The sequence below is a fragment of the Symphalangus syndactylus genome, chromosome 12 (genome assembly GCF_028878055.3).
Source record: "Symphalangus syndactylus isolate Jambi chromosome 12, NHGRI_mSymSyn1-v2.1_pri, whole genome shotgun sequence".
Taxonomy (NCBI): Eukaryota; Metazoa; Chordata; class Mammalia; order Primates; family Hylobatidae; genus Symphalangus; species Symphalangus syndactylus.
In genome coordinates this window covers 141,490,858-141,507,318 of record NC_072441.2, presented here as the reverse complement: position 1 = coordinate 141,507,318, position 16,461 = coordinate 141,490,858, and the positions used below count along the sequence as shown (strand labels likewise).

Below are 16,461 nucleotides of genomic sequence, written 5' to 3'. Positions count from 1 at the left end.
TGTTGGGATAGCCCAAATATATTGAGATACAAGAAAATACCAATAGACAACTCAACAAAATCGGGAAAGCAGGGCGGCCGCAGTGGCTCACGCCTGTAATCTCGTTACTTTGGGAGGCCGAGGCAGGCAGAACACCTGAAGTCGGGAGTTCGAGACCAGCCTGACCAACATGGAGAAACCTTGTCTGTATTAAAAATACAAAATTAGCTGGGCGTGGTGGTGCATGCCTATAATCCCAGCTACTTGAGAGGCTGAGGCAGGAGAATTGCTTGAACCTGGGAGGTGGAGGTTGTGGTGAGCCGAGATCATGCCATTGCACTCCAGCCTGGGCAACAAGAGCGAAACTCTGTCTAAAAAAAAAAATCGGGAAAGCAATTCGCAATATGAACAAGAAATTCAACAAAAAGATAGAAATTTAAAAAGAACCAAACAGAAGTCTTCAGCTGAATAATTCAATGGAAAATACAAAATACAATAGAGCGCTTCAACAGCAGATTTGATCAAGCAGAAGAATCTCTGAACTTGAAGACAGGTCATTTGAAAAAAAAATCGGAGTCAGAAAAAAAAAAGAAGTAAGAATGAAAAAGAGTGAAGAGCACCTCTGAGACTTATGGAACACCAGTAAGCAAATAAATATTTGTATTATAGGAGTTCCAGAAGGAGAAGAGAAAGGGAAAGGTGTAGAAAAAATCTGCTTAATGAAATAATAGGTTGGGCATGGTGGCTTACATCTGTAATCCCAACACTTTGAGAGGCCAAATTGGGCAGATCGCTTTTGCTCAGGAGTTTTGAGTCCAGTCTGGGCAACATGGTGATACCCCATCTCTACAAAAAATAAAAAATTAGCCAGGCATGGTGGCATGCACCTGTAGTCCCAGCTACTCAGGGGACTGAGGCAGGAGGATCACTTGAGCCTGGGAGGTTGAGGCTGCAGTGAGCCGAGATCATACCACTACACTCTAGCCTGGGATGACAGAGTGAGACCCTGTCTCAAAAAAAAAAAAGAAATAATAGCTGAAAACTTCCCAAATCTGGGGAGAAATATGAACATCTAGATCTAGAAGGCTCAAAAGTCTCCAAACAGATCGAACCCTAAAAGGTTCTTCCCAAGGAATATTGTAGTCCAAATTGTCAAGTCAAAGACAGACAGAATTCTAAAAACAACAGAAAAGCATCAAGTCACTTAGAATCCTCATTAAACTAACAGCAGATTTCTCCACAGAAACCTTATAGGCCTGGAGAGATTGAGATGACATATTCAAAGGGCTGAAAAAAACAATTGTCAGCCAAGAATGCTGTACCCAGTAGAGGATCATGTGAGCTTAGGAGGCAGAGGTTGCAGTGAGCTATGATTGTGCCACTGTACTCCAGCCTGGGCAACGGAGTGAGACCCTGTCTCAATCATTCAATCAATCAATAAGAATCCTATTTCCAGCAAAGCTAACTTTTAGAAATGAGGGAGAAATAGTATTTCCCAGACATGCATAAACTGAGGACATTTATCACCACTAGATTCGACCTATAGGAAATGTTCGAGGGAGTCCTACATCTGGGGGCAAAAAGTCAATAATCATTATTATGGAAACAACAGTATAAAACTTACTGGTAGAACAGATACACAAGAAAGAAACAGAAAAGATTCAAACCTTGTTGCTCTACAGAAAACCACCAACCCACCATAATAATAAGAAGAAAGGAAGAAAGGATATAGAAAACAAGCAGAAAACAATTAACAAAATGACAGGAATAGGCCTTCACCTATCAGTAGTAACTTTGAAGGTAAACAAATTAAATTGTCCACCGAAAAGACATAGACTGGCTAAATGAATTTTTTTCTCACTCTGGTGCCCAGGCTGGAGTACAGTGGTGCAATCTCAACTCACTGCAACTTCTGCCTCCTGGGCTCAGGCGATCCTCTTGCCCCAGCCTCCTGAATGGCTGGGACTACAGGCATGCATCACCACACAAGGCATGCATCACCACACCTGGCTTATTTTTGTATTTTTGTAGAGACAGGATATCACTGTGTTGCCCAGACTGGTCTTGAATCCAGAGCTCAAGCAATCCACCTGCCTCATCCTTCCAAACTGCTGGAATTACTGGCGTGAGCCACCAAGCCCAGCCACTGAATGAATTTTTTAAAAGAATGAAATCATATCCTTTATAGCAACATAGATGGAGCTGAAGGTCATAATCCTAAGCAAACTAACAGGAACAGAAAACCAAATACTGCATGCTTTCACTTAAAAGTGGGACCTAAACATTGAGCACACATGGACATAACATGGGAATAATAAACACTGTGGACTACTAGAGAGGAGGGTGGGGGGGGGCTGGGCATGGTGGCTCACTCCTGTAATCCCAGCACTTTGGGAGGCCAAGGCCGGTGGATCACAAGGTCAAGAGATCAAGACCATCTTGGCCAACATGGTGAAACCCCATCTCTACTAAAAATACAAAAATTAGCCAGGCATGGTGGCGTGCACCTGTAGTCCCAGCTACTCACGAGGCTGAGGCAGGAGAATCACTTGAACTCGGGAGGCAGAGGTTGTAGTGAGCCGAGATTGCACCACTGCACTCCAGCCTGGCGACAGAGCAAGGCTGTATCTCAAAAAAAAAAAAAAGAAAAAGAAAAAGAAAAACTACTGGGTGCTAAGCTCACCATCTGGGTGTAATATACCCATGTAACAAATCTCACATGTACCTCCTATATTTAAAATACTGAATTTTTTAACAATCCAAATATATGCTGCCTACAAGAAATTCACTTCACCTGTAAAGATACGTATAAACTGAAAGTGAAGGGATGGAGAAAGTTATTCATTCCACGCAAGCAGAAAAGAAATGCAAGCAGGAGTAGCTGTATTTAAGTTAGACAAAACAGACTTTAAGTCAAAAACTATAAAATGAGACAAAGAAGGTCATTATGTAATGCTAAAGGGATCAATTTACCAAGAGGATATAACAGTTGTAAATATATATGCAGCCAACACTGGAGCATCCAGGTGTATAATATAAAGCAAGTATTATTAGCTCTAAAGAGAGAGACTCCAATAGTAGTAGTTGAGAACTTCAACACCCCACTGTCAGCACTTGACAGATCATCTAAACAGAAAATCAACAAAGAAACATTGGATTTAAAATACACTTTAGACCAAATGGACCTAACAGATATATACAAAGCATTTCATCCAGCAGCTGCAAAATATACATTATTTTCTCAGCACATGGAACATTCACCAGGATAGACCACATGTTAGGCCACAAAACAAATTTCAACAAATTTAAAATAATGGAGGCGGTCAGGTGCGATGGCTCATGCCTATAATCCCAGTACTTTGGGAGGCCAAGGTGAGTGGATCACCTGAGGTCAGGAGTTCGAGACCACCCTGGCCAACGTGATGAAACCCCGTCTCTACTAAAAATACAAAAATTAAGCAGGAGTGGTGGCACATGCCTGTAATCCCAGCTACTCAGGAGGCTGAGGCAAGAGAATCGCTTGAACCTAGAAGGTGGAGGTTGCAGTAAACCAAGATCATGCCCCTGCACTCCAGCCTGGATGACAGAGCGAGACTCTGTCTCAAAATAAATAAATTAAATAATTGCCGGGTGTGGTGGCTCACGCCTGTAATCCCAGCACTTTGGGAGGCTGAGGCAGGTGGATCACTTGAGGTCAGGAGTTCATGACCAGCCTGGCCAACATGGCAAAACCCCATCTCTACTAAAAATATAAAAATTAGCCTGGTGTGGTGGCAGGCACCTATAATCCCAGCTACTCAAGAGGCTGAGGCAGGAGAATCGCTTGAACCCCAGAGGCAGAGATTGCAGAGCCAAGATCACACCACTGCACACTGCAGCCTGGGTGACTGAGTGGGACTCTTTCCCCAAAAAAAAAAACAAAAAAAACTTGATATGATTTTTTTTTTTTTTTTTTTTGGAGACAGGGTCTCACTCTGGTGAGATCATGGCTCACTGGAACCTTCGCCTCCTGGGCTCAAGTGATCCTCCCACATCAGCCTCCCAAGTAGCTAGGGCCACAGGCACATGCCACCATGCCTGGCTGATTTTGACATTATTTGTAGAGACAAGGTTTTTCACTATGTTACCCAGGCTGAGTTTAAGCAATCCACCTACCTTGGCCTCCCAAAGTGCTGGGATTACAGATGTGAGCCACTGCACCCAGCCTCAATTTTTTTTTTATTTAATGTTGGCCAGGCTGGTCTCGAACTCCTGACCTCAAATGATCCACCTGCCTCGGCCTCCCAAAGTACTAGGATTATAGTCATGAGTCACCATGCCCGGCCTCAAATATCTTTTACATGGAAATTAAACAGTATGCTCCTGAACAACCAGTGGGTCAATGAAGAAATTAAGAAGAAATTTTTAAAATTTCTTGGAACAAATGAAAGTAGAAATACAACATTCTGAACCCTGTGGGATAGAGCAAAAACAGAATTCAGAGGGAGTTTATCACAATAAACATTTAAATCAAAAACATAGAAACGGCTGGGCACACGGTACATGCCTGGAATCCCAGCTTCTCAGGAGGCTGAGGCAGGAGGACTGCTTGAGCCCACAATTTCAAGACAAGCCTGGGCAACATATTGAGACCTCATCTCTACAAAAAATAAAAAAATTAGCTGGATGTGCTTGCACGCACCTGTGGTCCCAGCTACTCACGAGGCAGAGGTGGGAGGATCACTGGAACCCAGAAGGGCAAGGCTGCAATGAGCCTGGGCAACAGAACAAGACTCTGTCTCAAAAAAACAAGGTATTAATATCCAGGATATCCAAAGAACTCAAACAACTCAACAACAACAACAGAATAACTTGATTTTAAAATAGGCAGATGTCTCAAGAGAGTCATTGAGATGACCAACAGGTATATGAAAAAATGCTGAACATCAGTAATCACCAGGGGAATGCCAATTAAAATCACAATGACATATCATCTCACTCAAATTAATATAGTCATTATCAAAAAGACAAAGAATGCAGAGAAAGGGGAACTCATATCCACTATTGGTGGCAATGTAGATTAGTACAGCCATTAGGGAAATCAGTATGGCAGTTCCTCATAAAACTGAAATTAAAACTACTATATGATCCAGCCATCCCACTACTGAGTATATATGCAAAGGAAAGGAGACAGTGTGTCAAGAAGATATCTGCATCCCCATGTTTATTGCAGTACTATTACCATAGGCAAGAGATGGAATCAACCTAAGTGTCCCTCAACAGATGAATGGATAAAGAAAATATGGTATTTATACACAATGGAATACTCTTTAGCCACAAAAAAGAATGAAATTCTGTCATTTGTGGCAACATGGATGAGCCTGGAGGACATTATATTAGGCGAAATAAACCAACCACAGAGAGATAAATATTGCGTGATCTCACTGGTGGAAGCTATAAAAGTTGATGTCATAGAAGTAGAGAGTAAAATAGTAGTTACTAGAGGCAGGAAAGGGAGGGGGGTTACCAAAGACTGGTTAACAGATACAAAATTACAACTAGGTAGGAGGAATAAGTTCTAATATTCTGTAGCACTATAGGATGGCTATAATTACCAACTTATTGTATATTTTCAAATAACCAGGAGAGTGGGTTTGGAATTTTCCTGACACAATGTTTGAGGTATAGATATCCTAATTACCCTGATTTGATCATTATACATTATATATGTGTATCAAAATATTACACTGTACCTCATAAATATGTGTAATTATTGTGTCCATGAAAAATAACAAAAGCCAAAAAAAGTTAATAGTATCTTCTAGGGATTAAAACCTATATATATCAGGCTCAGGCCTGTAATCTCAGCACTTTGGGAGGCCGAGGCGAGTGGAGTTGGAGACCAGTCTGGGCAACGTGGCAAAACCTCATCTCTATAAAAAATAAAAAAATTAGCTGGGTGTGGTGGTGGGTGCCTGTAGTCCCAGCTACTCTGGAGGCTGAGGGGAGGATCACCTGAGCCTGGGAGGTTGAGACTGCAGACCCTGTCTCTAAATAAATAAGTAAATAAATCCTATATGACTGGATTATATATTTTAACCTAGTGTTTCCTCCCGTATTTAATAAATACCACATTGCATCCAGATGACTGTATTTTAAAAATCACAAGAGGAGAAAGATTCTCTCTTCAAGTTAAGTTTTAGAAATGCTGTTAAACAGATTTTTTTTTATTATGGAACTTTTGAAGACCATTGATATGCAAATGACCATTATGAATCTTCAAGATAGGAATATTTCTCCAATATATTTAACCAGAAACCTTAGGGAACAGTTTTCCTTTTTTTTTTAACTTTTAAAATTTTTATTTTTATTTATTTATTTTTTTTTTGAGACAGAGTCTCGCTCTGTCACCCAGGCTGGAGTGCACTGGTGCAGTCACGGCTCACTGCAACCTCCACCTCCCAGGTTAAAGAGATTCTCCTGCCTCACCCTCCCAAGTAGCTGGACTACAGGCACATGCCACTACACCCGGCTCATTTTTTTGTATTTGTGGTAGAGAGGGGGTTTTGCCATGTTGGGCAGGCTGGTCTCAAACTCTTAACCTCAAATGATCCACCTACCTTGTCCCCCCAAAGTGCTGGGATTACAGGCGTGAGCCACCACACCCAGCCTATTTTTGTTTTATTATTTATTTGAGATAGGGTCTTGCCGTGTTGCCCAGGCTGGAGTGCAGTGGCACAATCACTGCTCACTGCAGCCTTGACTTCCTGAGCTCAAGCAACCTTCCTGCCTCAGCCTCCCGACTAGCTGGGACTACAGGTCCACACCACCATACCTGGCTAATTTTTTTTTTTTTTTTTTTGAGACAGAGTCTCGCTCTGTCACCAGGCTGAAGTGCAGTGGTACGATCTTGGCTCACTGTAACCTCCAACTCCCTGGTTCAAGCGATTCTCCTGCCTCAGCCTCCTGAGTAGCTGGGCTTACAGGCACGCACCACCATGCCTAGCTAATTTTTGTATTTTTAGTAGAGATGGGGTTTCACCATATTGGCCAGGATGGTCTTGATCTCCACCACATCTGGCCCACACCTGGCTAATTTTTTAAATCTTTTTGTAGAGATGAGGCCTTCCTGTGTTGCCTAAGCTAGTCACAAACTCCTGGGCTTGAGCTGTCCTCCCACCTCAGCCTCCCCAAAGTGCTGAGATTATAGGCATGAGCCACCATGCCCAGCCTGAACAGATTTCCTTTAGGATATCAGTTCGAAACTTCTGCTGTAGTCAGCAAATAACCAAGAATATTTCACAGAGACTAAAAACTGTTCTTTATACATCTTCCCAGCTTTACTTTTCTATTTTATTTTATTTCATTTCATTTCATGTATTTATTTATTGAGACAAAGTTTCACTATGTCACCCAGGCTGGAGTGCAATGACGGGATCATAGCTCACTGCAGCCTTACCTCCTGGGCTCAAGTGATCTTCCTGCCTCAGCCTCCCAGGTAGCTGGGACTACAGGTGCATGCCACCACGTCTGGCTAATTTTTTTTTTTACCTTTTGTGGAGATGGAGTCTCACTGTGTTGTGCAGGCTGGTCTTGAACTCCTGGCCTCAAGCTACCCTCCCACCTTGACCTCCCAAAGTGCCAAACCTGTTTTTTATGTGACTTGGTATTAAATATTTATTAAAATTCAAAATTGGGCTCAGCACAGTAGCTCACGCCTGTAATTCCAGCACTTTGGGAGGCTGAGGCAGGCAGATCATTTGAGGTCAGGAGTTTGAGACCAGCCTGACTGACCAACATGGCAAAACCCTGTCCCTACTAAAAATACAAAAAATTAGCTGGGCGCGATCGCACATGCCTGTAATCCCAGCTACTGGGGAGGCTGAGGCACGAGAATCATTTGAGCCCGGGAGGTGGAGGTTGCAGTGATCTGAGATCACGCCATTGCACTTCAGCCTGGGCAACAGAGCAAGACTTTGTCTCAAAAAACAAAACAAAACAAAAAGAGTTCAAAATTCAACAGTGTATGTCATTGCCTTCTCTATAGGGTACCAGTCGTCCTTCACACTATCATGTTTTGTGGGATGATAACTGCTTTACTGCAGATGAACTTCAGCTGCTAACTTACCAGCTCTGCCACACTTACGTACGCTGTACACGATCTGTTTCTATACCTGCACCAGCGTATTATGCTCACCTGGTAGCATTTAGAGCCAGATATCATCTCGTGGACAAAGAACATGACAGGTAATATAAAAACATAACAGGTTCTCACCCCAATCCAAATATTGTCTGCATGGTAGGATTTTCAAGTTCCACAAGCTATTAGCGGAGTCAGTGATCCATGTGAAAAGTGATGACAGAACTGACTGCCCAAGGTTTCCTATTGAAATATATTGTCTAGGCTCATTAGTAATAGAATCATAGAGTAACTTAGTTGTTTTACCACATTGATTGCAAGGAGAGATTATAGGTAATAAAGTGATACATTCACATAGATAGACGAAATGATATGATATGTGGGTTGGCTTCTAATTAATTCTGGGGAGGTGAGAGAAGTAAAGCAAAGTTGGCCTTTAGTTAACAGTGATTGAAGCTGAGTGATGGACACATAGATTGTCACACCAGTCTCTTATTTGTTAATAATTTTGAAATTTTCTACAACAAATAATATTTTTTGGAATTATTACATCAGAATAGAAAGTTTGTTTTTGTGTTCATTGCCACTTCTCTTACAGTGCTGAAGGAAGTCACGTTTCAGGACAAAGCAATGGGCGAGATCCACAAGCTCTTGCCAAGGCTGTACAGATTCACCAAGATACCTTACGCACAATGTACTTCGCTTAAATAGTCCAAGTATATTCTCTGAGAGGAAGTACTGAAAGATGAATTGACATACAACGTATGTTTCCAGTGGAGTCAATTGAGTAAGGACACCTCCAGCCATACAGAAACCAACACTGTGTGGGGGCCAAGGTCTGATCCTTATGTTAATACAAGGAAGATTGTTTACTTCATCAAGGAACACAGCATCATTATGCAATATGAAACCAGCCAACTGCTTTTTGTGCGGTCTCCTATAGGAAGTATCGCAATTGTTTTGTTTTCATTTCTTGTAGTCTAACCCTTTTAATGCCTTTACCTCAAGTTGCTTGGCAGCACAACTATCTTTGCAAAAAAAAAGTAAAGAAAAAGTAAATGATGGTTTAAAAAATACACACCTTCATGAATAATCAAAGTGATTTTTCAAAATTATATGTGCAAAAAATGTGCATTCATCTATTCTTGTAAAAGGTGTCTGTGTATTTTTAAAATATATACATCCATACTTCATATGCATATATATCTAGATCTGGATTGATAATAGATATATATGTGTCTGTTATATATTTTAGAGTTCATTCCACTGGGGAACTTTCTTTCCCTTTTATTCTACCCCCACTACCGCCTTTATTTCTCTATTTCCCTTGCCTTCATCACCTACATTTTTTTCCTAATCCTACCAGTGACATTCAAATGTTGACGTATCTGGTTCGTTTGAATATAAAATATGGCAAACTAGATTTCTACTTTTATTTTGCATACCCTACTCCTGACTCCTATCTCATACACAATTCTGAGTTCTCAACTCTTGATATTACTGTCTTAAGAAACAAAATTTTATATATATATATATGTATGCATACATACACAGACACATACACACACATATATATACATAAAATAACTTTCTGTGAGAGTGTGTCTCTCCCCTCCCGCTCAGAACATACATTTACCATTTGGGCAATTTGTATATAAGCAGTAGCAACCTGCACTATTCCTTCTCTTTTTTCTTTTTCTTTTTTTTTTGTTTTTTATTTTTTTATGAGACAGAGTCTCGCTCTGTCACTAGGCTGGAGTGCAGTGGCGAGATCTCGGCTCACTGCAACTTCCGCCTCTCGGGTTCAAGCAATTCTCCTGCCTCAGCCTCCCGAGTAGCTGGTACTACAGGCATGTGCCACCACACCCAACTAATTTTTGTATTTTTAGTAGAGACGGGGTTTCACCGTGTTGGCCAGGATGGTCTCGATCTCTTGACCTTGTGATCCACCCGCCTCGACCTCCCAAAGTGCTGGGATTACAGGCGTGAGCCACCACACCCGGCCTACTATTCTTTTTCTTTAGTGAGTTTGTTAAAGCTGCTATAAATATAAAACCTGTCAGAAGTTGTAACTCTTTCTCTCTGATAAGTGATGTGTTTTCTGAAGCCTTCTGTTTCTATGGGTTATACATGGAAATTCTTTAAAGATTTTATAAAGGGTAAATATTTTAAAAGATTAGAACTCTGTAGGGTTGAGACCTCTGAAATTGAGTAGAGAGAGAGAAGGGTTTGTTGAGGGATTTTTTTGTTTTGTTTTTTGATAGTTTACTTGCTGCCTCTCATACCTTAATGTGATTTTCATATATTTTTTATATATACATGTATGTGTGTGTATATAAACACATATGTATGTGTTTGGAAGTGTAGCTTCCTTTTCTTTTATATTTATTAGAATAGTGCTTTAATAATTATAGAATTGTATTGGCAGCATCTTTTATAGACATATAATCATGTTTATTTTAAGAACTGACAACTTGTTTTTGCTATCCTTTAGTGCAATAAGCAGTTTTAAAGGAAAGTTGTGTCTGTTTGCATCTTTACCATGGATAGTAGGAGGAACAGGCACCTCCATAATTTAAAAGGGCAAATAATACAGCCTTAATTTCAGAAGGAAAGTTTTGTAATTTTCGGTTTTAAAGCATATCTTTTAAAATTCATCATGATAAAAGGCTGGATGCGGTGGCTCATGCCTATAATCCTAGCGCTTTGGGAGGCCGAGACAGGTGTATTACCTGAGCTCAGGAGTTTGAGACCAGCCTGGCCAACGTGGTGAAACCCCATCTCTACTAAAAATACAAAAATTAGCTGGGCGTGGTAGCAGGCACCTCTAATCCCAGCTACTCGGGAGGCTGAGGCAGGATTGCTTGAACCCAGGAGGTGGAAGTTGCAGTGAGCCAAGATTGCACCATTGCACTCCAGCCTGGGCAACAAATGCAAAACTCCATCTCAAAAGAAAAAAAAATCATAATGAAAATGAAGTGAAATTGCCTAAATGAGTCCAACTTGAATATTAGAAATAAAGTTGAACTTTTATATAAGAAATAATCGTGAATAGCTTAACATATTTAAATTATTTGCAAATAGATGTGTTTATTGAAGAATCATATTGGCTAGATGCTCATTTTCATTTACTAAAATGAATCAGGAAAATGCAAGATAATATTTTAAAACTTGTGCTAATGTATCACCAGTGGAACTTTCCTTTTAAAATTAAGGTGATAGTAACAAAGGAAGTTAGGACTTTGATCATTTTAAATCAGTTAAATCACTGAAATGTGGGAAATTGTTTTACAAAACTTTTATTGATTACACTTTAAGGTGTTAAAAAGTACTATAAAGCTATCAAAACCGAGTTTATCAGTAACATTGGATTCAGGGGAGCTTTGCACTTTGTAACTCATGAAAATTGCATTTTGATTTTTTTTTTTTGCACTGGTTCAGAGTATAGATACTACAGATTGTTTCCAGTGGGCATTGTTGTTAGCCTTTCAGAATTCCATCTGCACATGAAACCTAATGGATTTAAGATCTTTAGTTTCTCTCTTACCTGTAATCCACTATTATTGCCAATTCACTGTATTTTGAGCCTAAAATCTGAGCCCATGTCCTCCGACAGGCATGAAATCTTTTGTCCCTCTGCCAGAAAACTACGAAAGTACTGTATTTTGTGTGTTTATTATTTTGAAGTGTCTGAAATGCAATTTACAACACTGTTGCAAAGAACTTTACAAAAGGTAATATTTGTATCGTATATACATTTTTTCTCCCAGCCTTCTCCCATCTCCTCCAGAAAAATTTCCTATAAAGATGGATTTTTTTACACTGAAATTTTACTGAATATAGTCAGGATCATGGGCAAGAGAAGAAAATAGTATACCCAAGATGATAAAAAGTTAATTCATCTATGCTTGGTCAATGTGAGTAAAACATCTTCCTTTATCATGGGAGCTGCACAGATTCATGTGGGAAACTTTAGGGAGTGACTATAGATACCCTTTCTCTATGGACTCTGTCACCTAATTTTCAGTCACTCATATATGCTAGAGTGGAGCCCTTAATTTAAATCTATTTGGAAGAACTTTTTTAAGATGAAAAATATTTTTTCTAAATTATAAAGCTTTACCTTTTGAGTGATTTCTTTTTAAGAGTGCTCTTACACTAGTCAGCTAGTGTAAGAGCTAGTTTAAAGTTGATTAACTTGAAAGAATATGTATACTATATTTCTATTTTGCTAACAAATGGTATATTAATTACCACTGGTTCTTAATTACAAGAAAACTTGTGCTTAGAATTTTAAGATAAAAGGCTAAGTGACCAATGCTTCTTGAAATTTGTCCTATTTATTGTTGCACTTCTGGTGTAGAATTTCTAATCTTTTTTATTTTAAAAAAGTTTTGCTTTTTTTTAAGTTAAACATGAAATTCACAGTGGCCCTTCTGCTCCTGCCCTTGCTCACTAACTATATCATGAATGCTAAATTTTGGTCTTCTTTTTTCTATGATGTGTCTTACAAGACTGACTGTAAAATATCAGTCTGGCAACTAGATAATTGATTTTCATATGAAGAAGAGTTGGGAGTTTAATGTATATTCTTGATGGTTAATCTGTCTACATAAAGTGCTGATACATGTATTATATTACAGTATCACGTTACTGGCATGGAGGACCATACACTTCCAATACTGTAGCTGCTATATTTATTTAAGTAGAGTCTGACAGTTACTGCACTAAACAATAAGGAGATAAGCAGGATTCAAGGCTAGTGTTAGACCCTTTTTTTTCCTAAGAGTAAGGACACGGAATATCAAAGTAACAAAGGGTGCTGCCATTTTAGTTTCAATTTAATATCAGGATATTCTTTGTTTTAGAAATGTAGATTTTGACTTTTACAGTTTGAAAAAGGGTACCTCAGCCTCCTCAGTACTGGTTTTTTGGCACATTTCAACAGAAATATTAGATTCCCTTTCTTTTTCTTAATAGTGATCTTCTAACAAGTTTCTTGGAGAAACTATTGTTCTAAGGGAAATCCCTGTTTATAACCTATTAATATATTTCTATTCCTAGAAGAGAGTCTGGCAGGGGTTCTAGTAGGAATTACTGAGTGTTTCAGAAGGCACTTGATAGCGGCATCTCTGCTTTCCAGCACAGGGATTCTCAGCCTTCTAAAGATCTAGACCAGTTTCCAAGCTAGCTTCTCCACAGCCCACCACTGCCTAGTGTTTACTTGTGTATTCTCTAATGGATTTTAGGAGGATAGGCCTTCTGACAGACAGAATCACGAAAGACTTAAGGCATGTCTAGGGAAATAAAAGCTGACTTGCCCTTCAGCAGGAATGACTGGCAGCGGATCTCTGTGTTCAAGGAAAGGGTGAGCGCTAAGCATGCCAGTGATGGATCCAAAGTATTTAGATGGATTGCACACCAGGAATTAGAGACCATTTGTGACTCAAGGAACTTGATGGATCTGTTTAGAGACCTACATGAATTTGCCAAGGGCAGTGATTTTTATGAAATTCAAGAAGCAAACGACTTGGATACAGCTAGAATATGTTGCAGTCTTCCTATTTCAAACTTGATTTTAATATTTTTACCAAGAAGTTTAACTGACAACTCTGCAAAATTTTCATTCAGTATCATTAAACCTGAGTTAAATGTTTGCTTAGCTTATCCTCTTAGATGTTCTTCTGTTGAACAGGCAGGTTGCCCTTAACAGTAACTTGCTACTTAAATTACCTTTTATTAGTTAGTCAAGCTGCAAAAATATCATTAGTCTGGCATCTTTATTTTGGCTTTATCCATATGAAGTATTCATTATTTTCATTCTTTCTGAGAATTCATAAATGTCTTAAAGCTTCAGTAAGAATTGTTGGGAGGTTTGACATCAAGTAACGCCTTCCTGTGTAGCAGTATAACCCTAATTTAGAACCCTTGTTTTCCTATTTCAGTCCTCATATTTGATCATAGAAAAGCACTTTTGTGATTCTATAGGGGTCAAAAAATAAGCCAAGAATAGGTAAGTCAGTACAGAAATCAGAAAGTGAGAATTTTCTCCAAAAAAGCTTTTAAAAAAGTCCTGTTTATACTAAGAACATTCTCGATCAGTTGCAATGTTAGAAATGATACTGTGATTAGTGAATGCCAAGCTGAGTCCCAGGAAGCAGGGAGGGGGAGTGTGTGTGTGTGTGTGTGTGTGTATGAGTGTGTATATATATAATCTCACACACACACACACACACAAAGGGAAAAATTATTTTGACTTTTTTCCTACTTTTAAAATGGCACATTTAAGTTTGTAATTTTCCATGTCAGTCAACATAATTTTTCAAACTAAGATATAATGGTCAAGGCTTGTGCTAATATTACCTACTACTCATTGACATTTATATTACTTTACCCATCAAAACTAGTACTCCAGATGTTTACATCATTGATTAAATCTCAAGAATCTTTTGTTCTTAAAATATGGAAGTTAAAGATTTTAATTTGAATTAAAGACAGAAGGATGATAAATTCAATATAGAGGGTTGAGATTTACCAGTGAGAAACCCTGTTGAAGTATCAGGTAAATGGTGTGATAAAATTAGAATCCTATCAAATCACCTATCCAGCCATTGGGGTCCCTTCCTTTTTTAGACTAATTTCTAAGGTAACCAAAATCTGATGTATCTATGTTAGGGTCTCAGTAAAGCAAAGATGTTTGTCAGGGCATAGACTCTTGAGTTAAATTTTTTAATCATTTTTTAAAGCAAGGCGGTTCTTAGAAAGTGCCTTTTCAGAAGATGGTGCTGTAGATTTTTATTTTTCAAATAGCACGAAGCTAAGAATTTTAAAGATAAATTATTTTAGAACTCCAAGAGTGTGACAGTTTCATAAAAATAATGTTAGTTGTTGTCCTGAATCTCGTCCAAGGGAACCAAGAAAAGCTTTTATGCAGTAAAGTATCTAGGTAAATGCTCACCAAATTTATTTTGTAAATTTGAAAACAAAATATTTAGTAGAATTACCTCTTTTAATTCCCAACTGTGTTGGAGGAAATCCATAATGCACATAAAACAGCAAACCTACTTAACTTTTTAACAAGATTATGGGTATAGTACCAGTGTCCAAAGGGAAATGTAACTTGCCTGGAATCATAGGCAACATTTTCTAATTAATCTTTTTTTTTTTTTTTTTTTTGAGACAAAGTCTCACTCTGTCACCTAGGCTGGAGTGCAGTGGTGCGATCTCAGCTTACTGCAAACTCCGCCTCCCGGGTTCAAGTGATTCTCGTGCCTCAGCCTCCCAAGTAGCTGGGATTACAGGCATGCACCACCACACCCGGCCTAATTAGTCATTATTAAGAAGGACTGCTCATAAAGGCAGTACCAAATCATCATTCAGATCAGCTTAAGTGAGAAAGCAAAATGATGATCTCTATTGTTAGAGAAATTTTCTTTTCTAGACACCAAGGAATATTTTAAATGATTTTTTGTTTTTTCTAGGATGCAGGAACTATGAAAAATGATGACAAGGCATTTAAAAGGGTATGATCAGTTAAATAGAAGTAGGATGTACAAAATTGTGCTTAAGGGGAAATAAGCAAAAGAAAGGAAAATAGCAGGACCTTTCATACTAATTAGAAATGTAGTTACCTACCAGAGGGCAACTTTGCTCCATACCAGGAAGCAGTAAATAGCAGTAAATGATCATCTAGGCACTTGTTTCCTGTGAATTTGGTGAGCATTCTTCCAGAAAATAAGACTAAAAGCAAACAACAACAAAAAAAATACCACACCTCAGTAACCTTGTATGCTGCATTATATAATAATGATAGTAAAATTATATTGTTTGGAGTGTACTGTGTCTGTTTGCAAATATACATGCACATTAAACTTTTTTGTTTTTATAATGTCTTAATAGCAATTATGAGTTTATTTTTGTTAAGATTAATTTTTCTATTGTGATGTTTATATTTATTGGCAATTTGTGTGCAACTTTTATATTTTGCTTGTTGGTTTTAAGGTATTTTATTTTTATAGATATTTCTAGCTTTCCTCATTCTTTGTAATAGCAGCAAAGATTAAGATGGAGTGTTAATATACCAACCAAACTACGAATTCCATAAACTCTAGAGTTTGGATTTTTACCAATAAACCATTAACACTATTTTGTAACTTAGAATATTTAATGTTGTTTATATAGTGGGCATTAAAGACAGTCTTTAGACAGATTTCTCCATGTGGAGGGGAGGTGGGGCTTTCCTGTAAGTTTGATCCTTTTTTTCCCTTTAGTAACAAACTAACATAACAGATTGGATTTATTTTACCTGATTGCAGTTTTGGGGAAACCTGTCAAATAAATAATTGTTACATGCCTTTTTTTTT

At 38.6% G+C, this 16,461-nt stretch overlaps 1 protein-coding gene across 5 annotated transcripts in view; it reads left to right on the top strand.

Annotated features, from left to right (window-relative positions):
• LOC129468935 (protein argonaute-3) overlaps positions 1–16,258 on the top strand; it is a 133,202-nt gene extending 116,944 nt beyond the window's left edge. For all 5 annotated transcript variants that reach the window (XM_055254949.2, XM_063627904.1, XM_063627905.1 and 2 more), the window contains 2 exons: positions 8,006–8,205; positions 8,697–16,258. In XM_055254949.2, the coding sequence (XP_055110924.1) occupies positions 8,006–8,205; positions 8,697–8,805 (309 nt within the window). In that variant the 3' untranslated portion in view covers positions 8,806–16,258. The remainder of the gene's footprint in view (positions 1–8,005; positions 8,206–8,696) is intronic.
• The last annotated feature ends 203 nt before the right edge of the window (positions 16,259–16,461 follow it).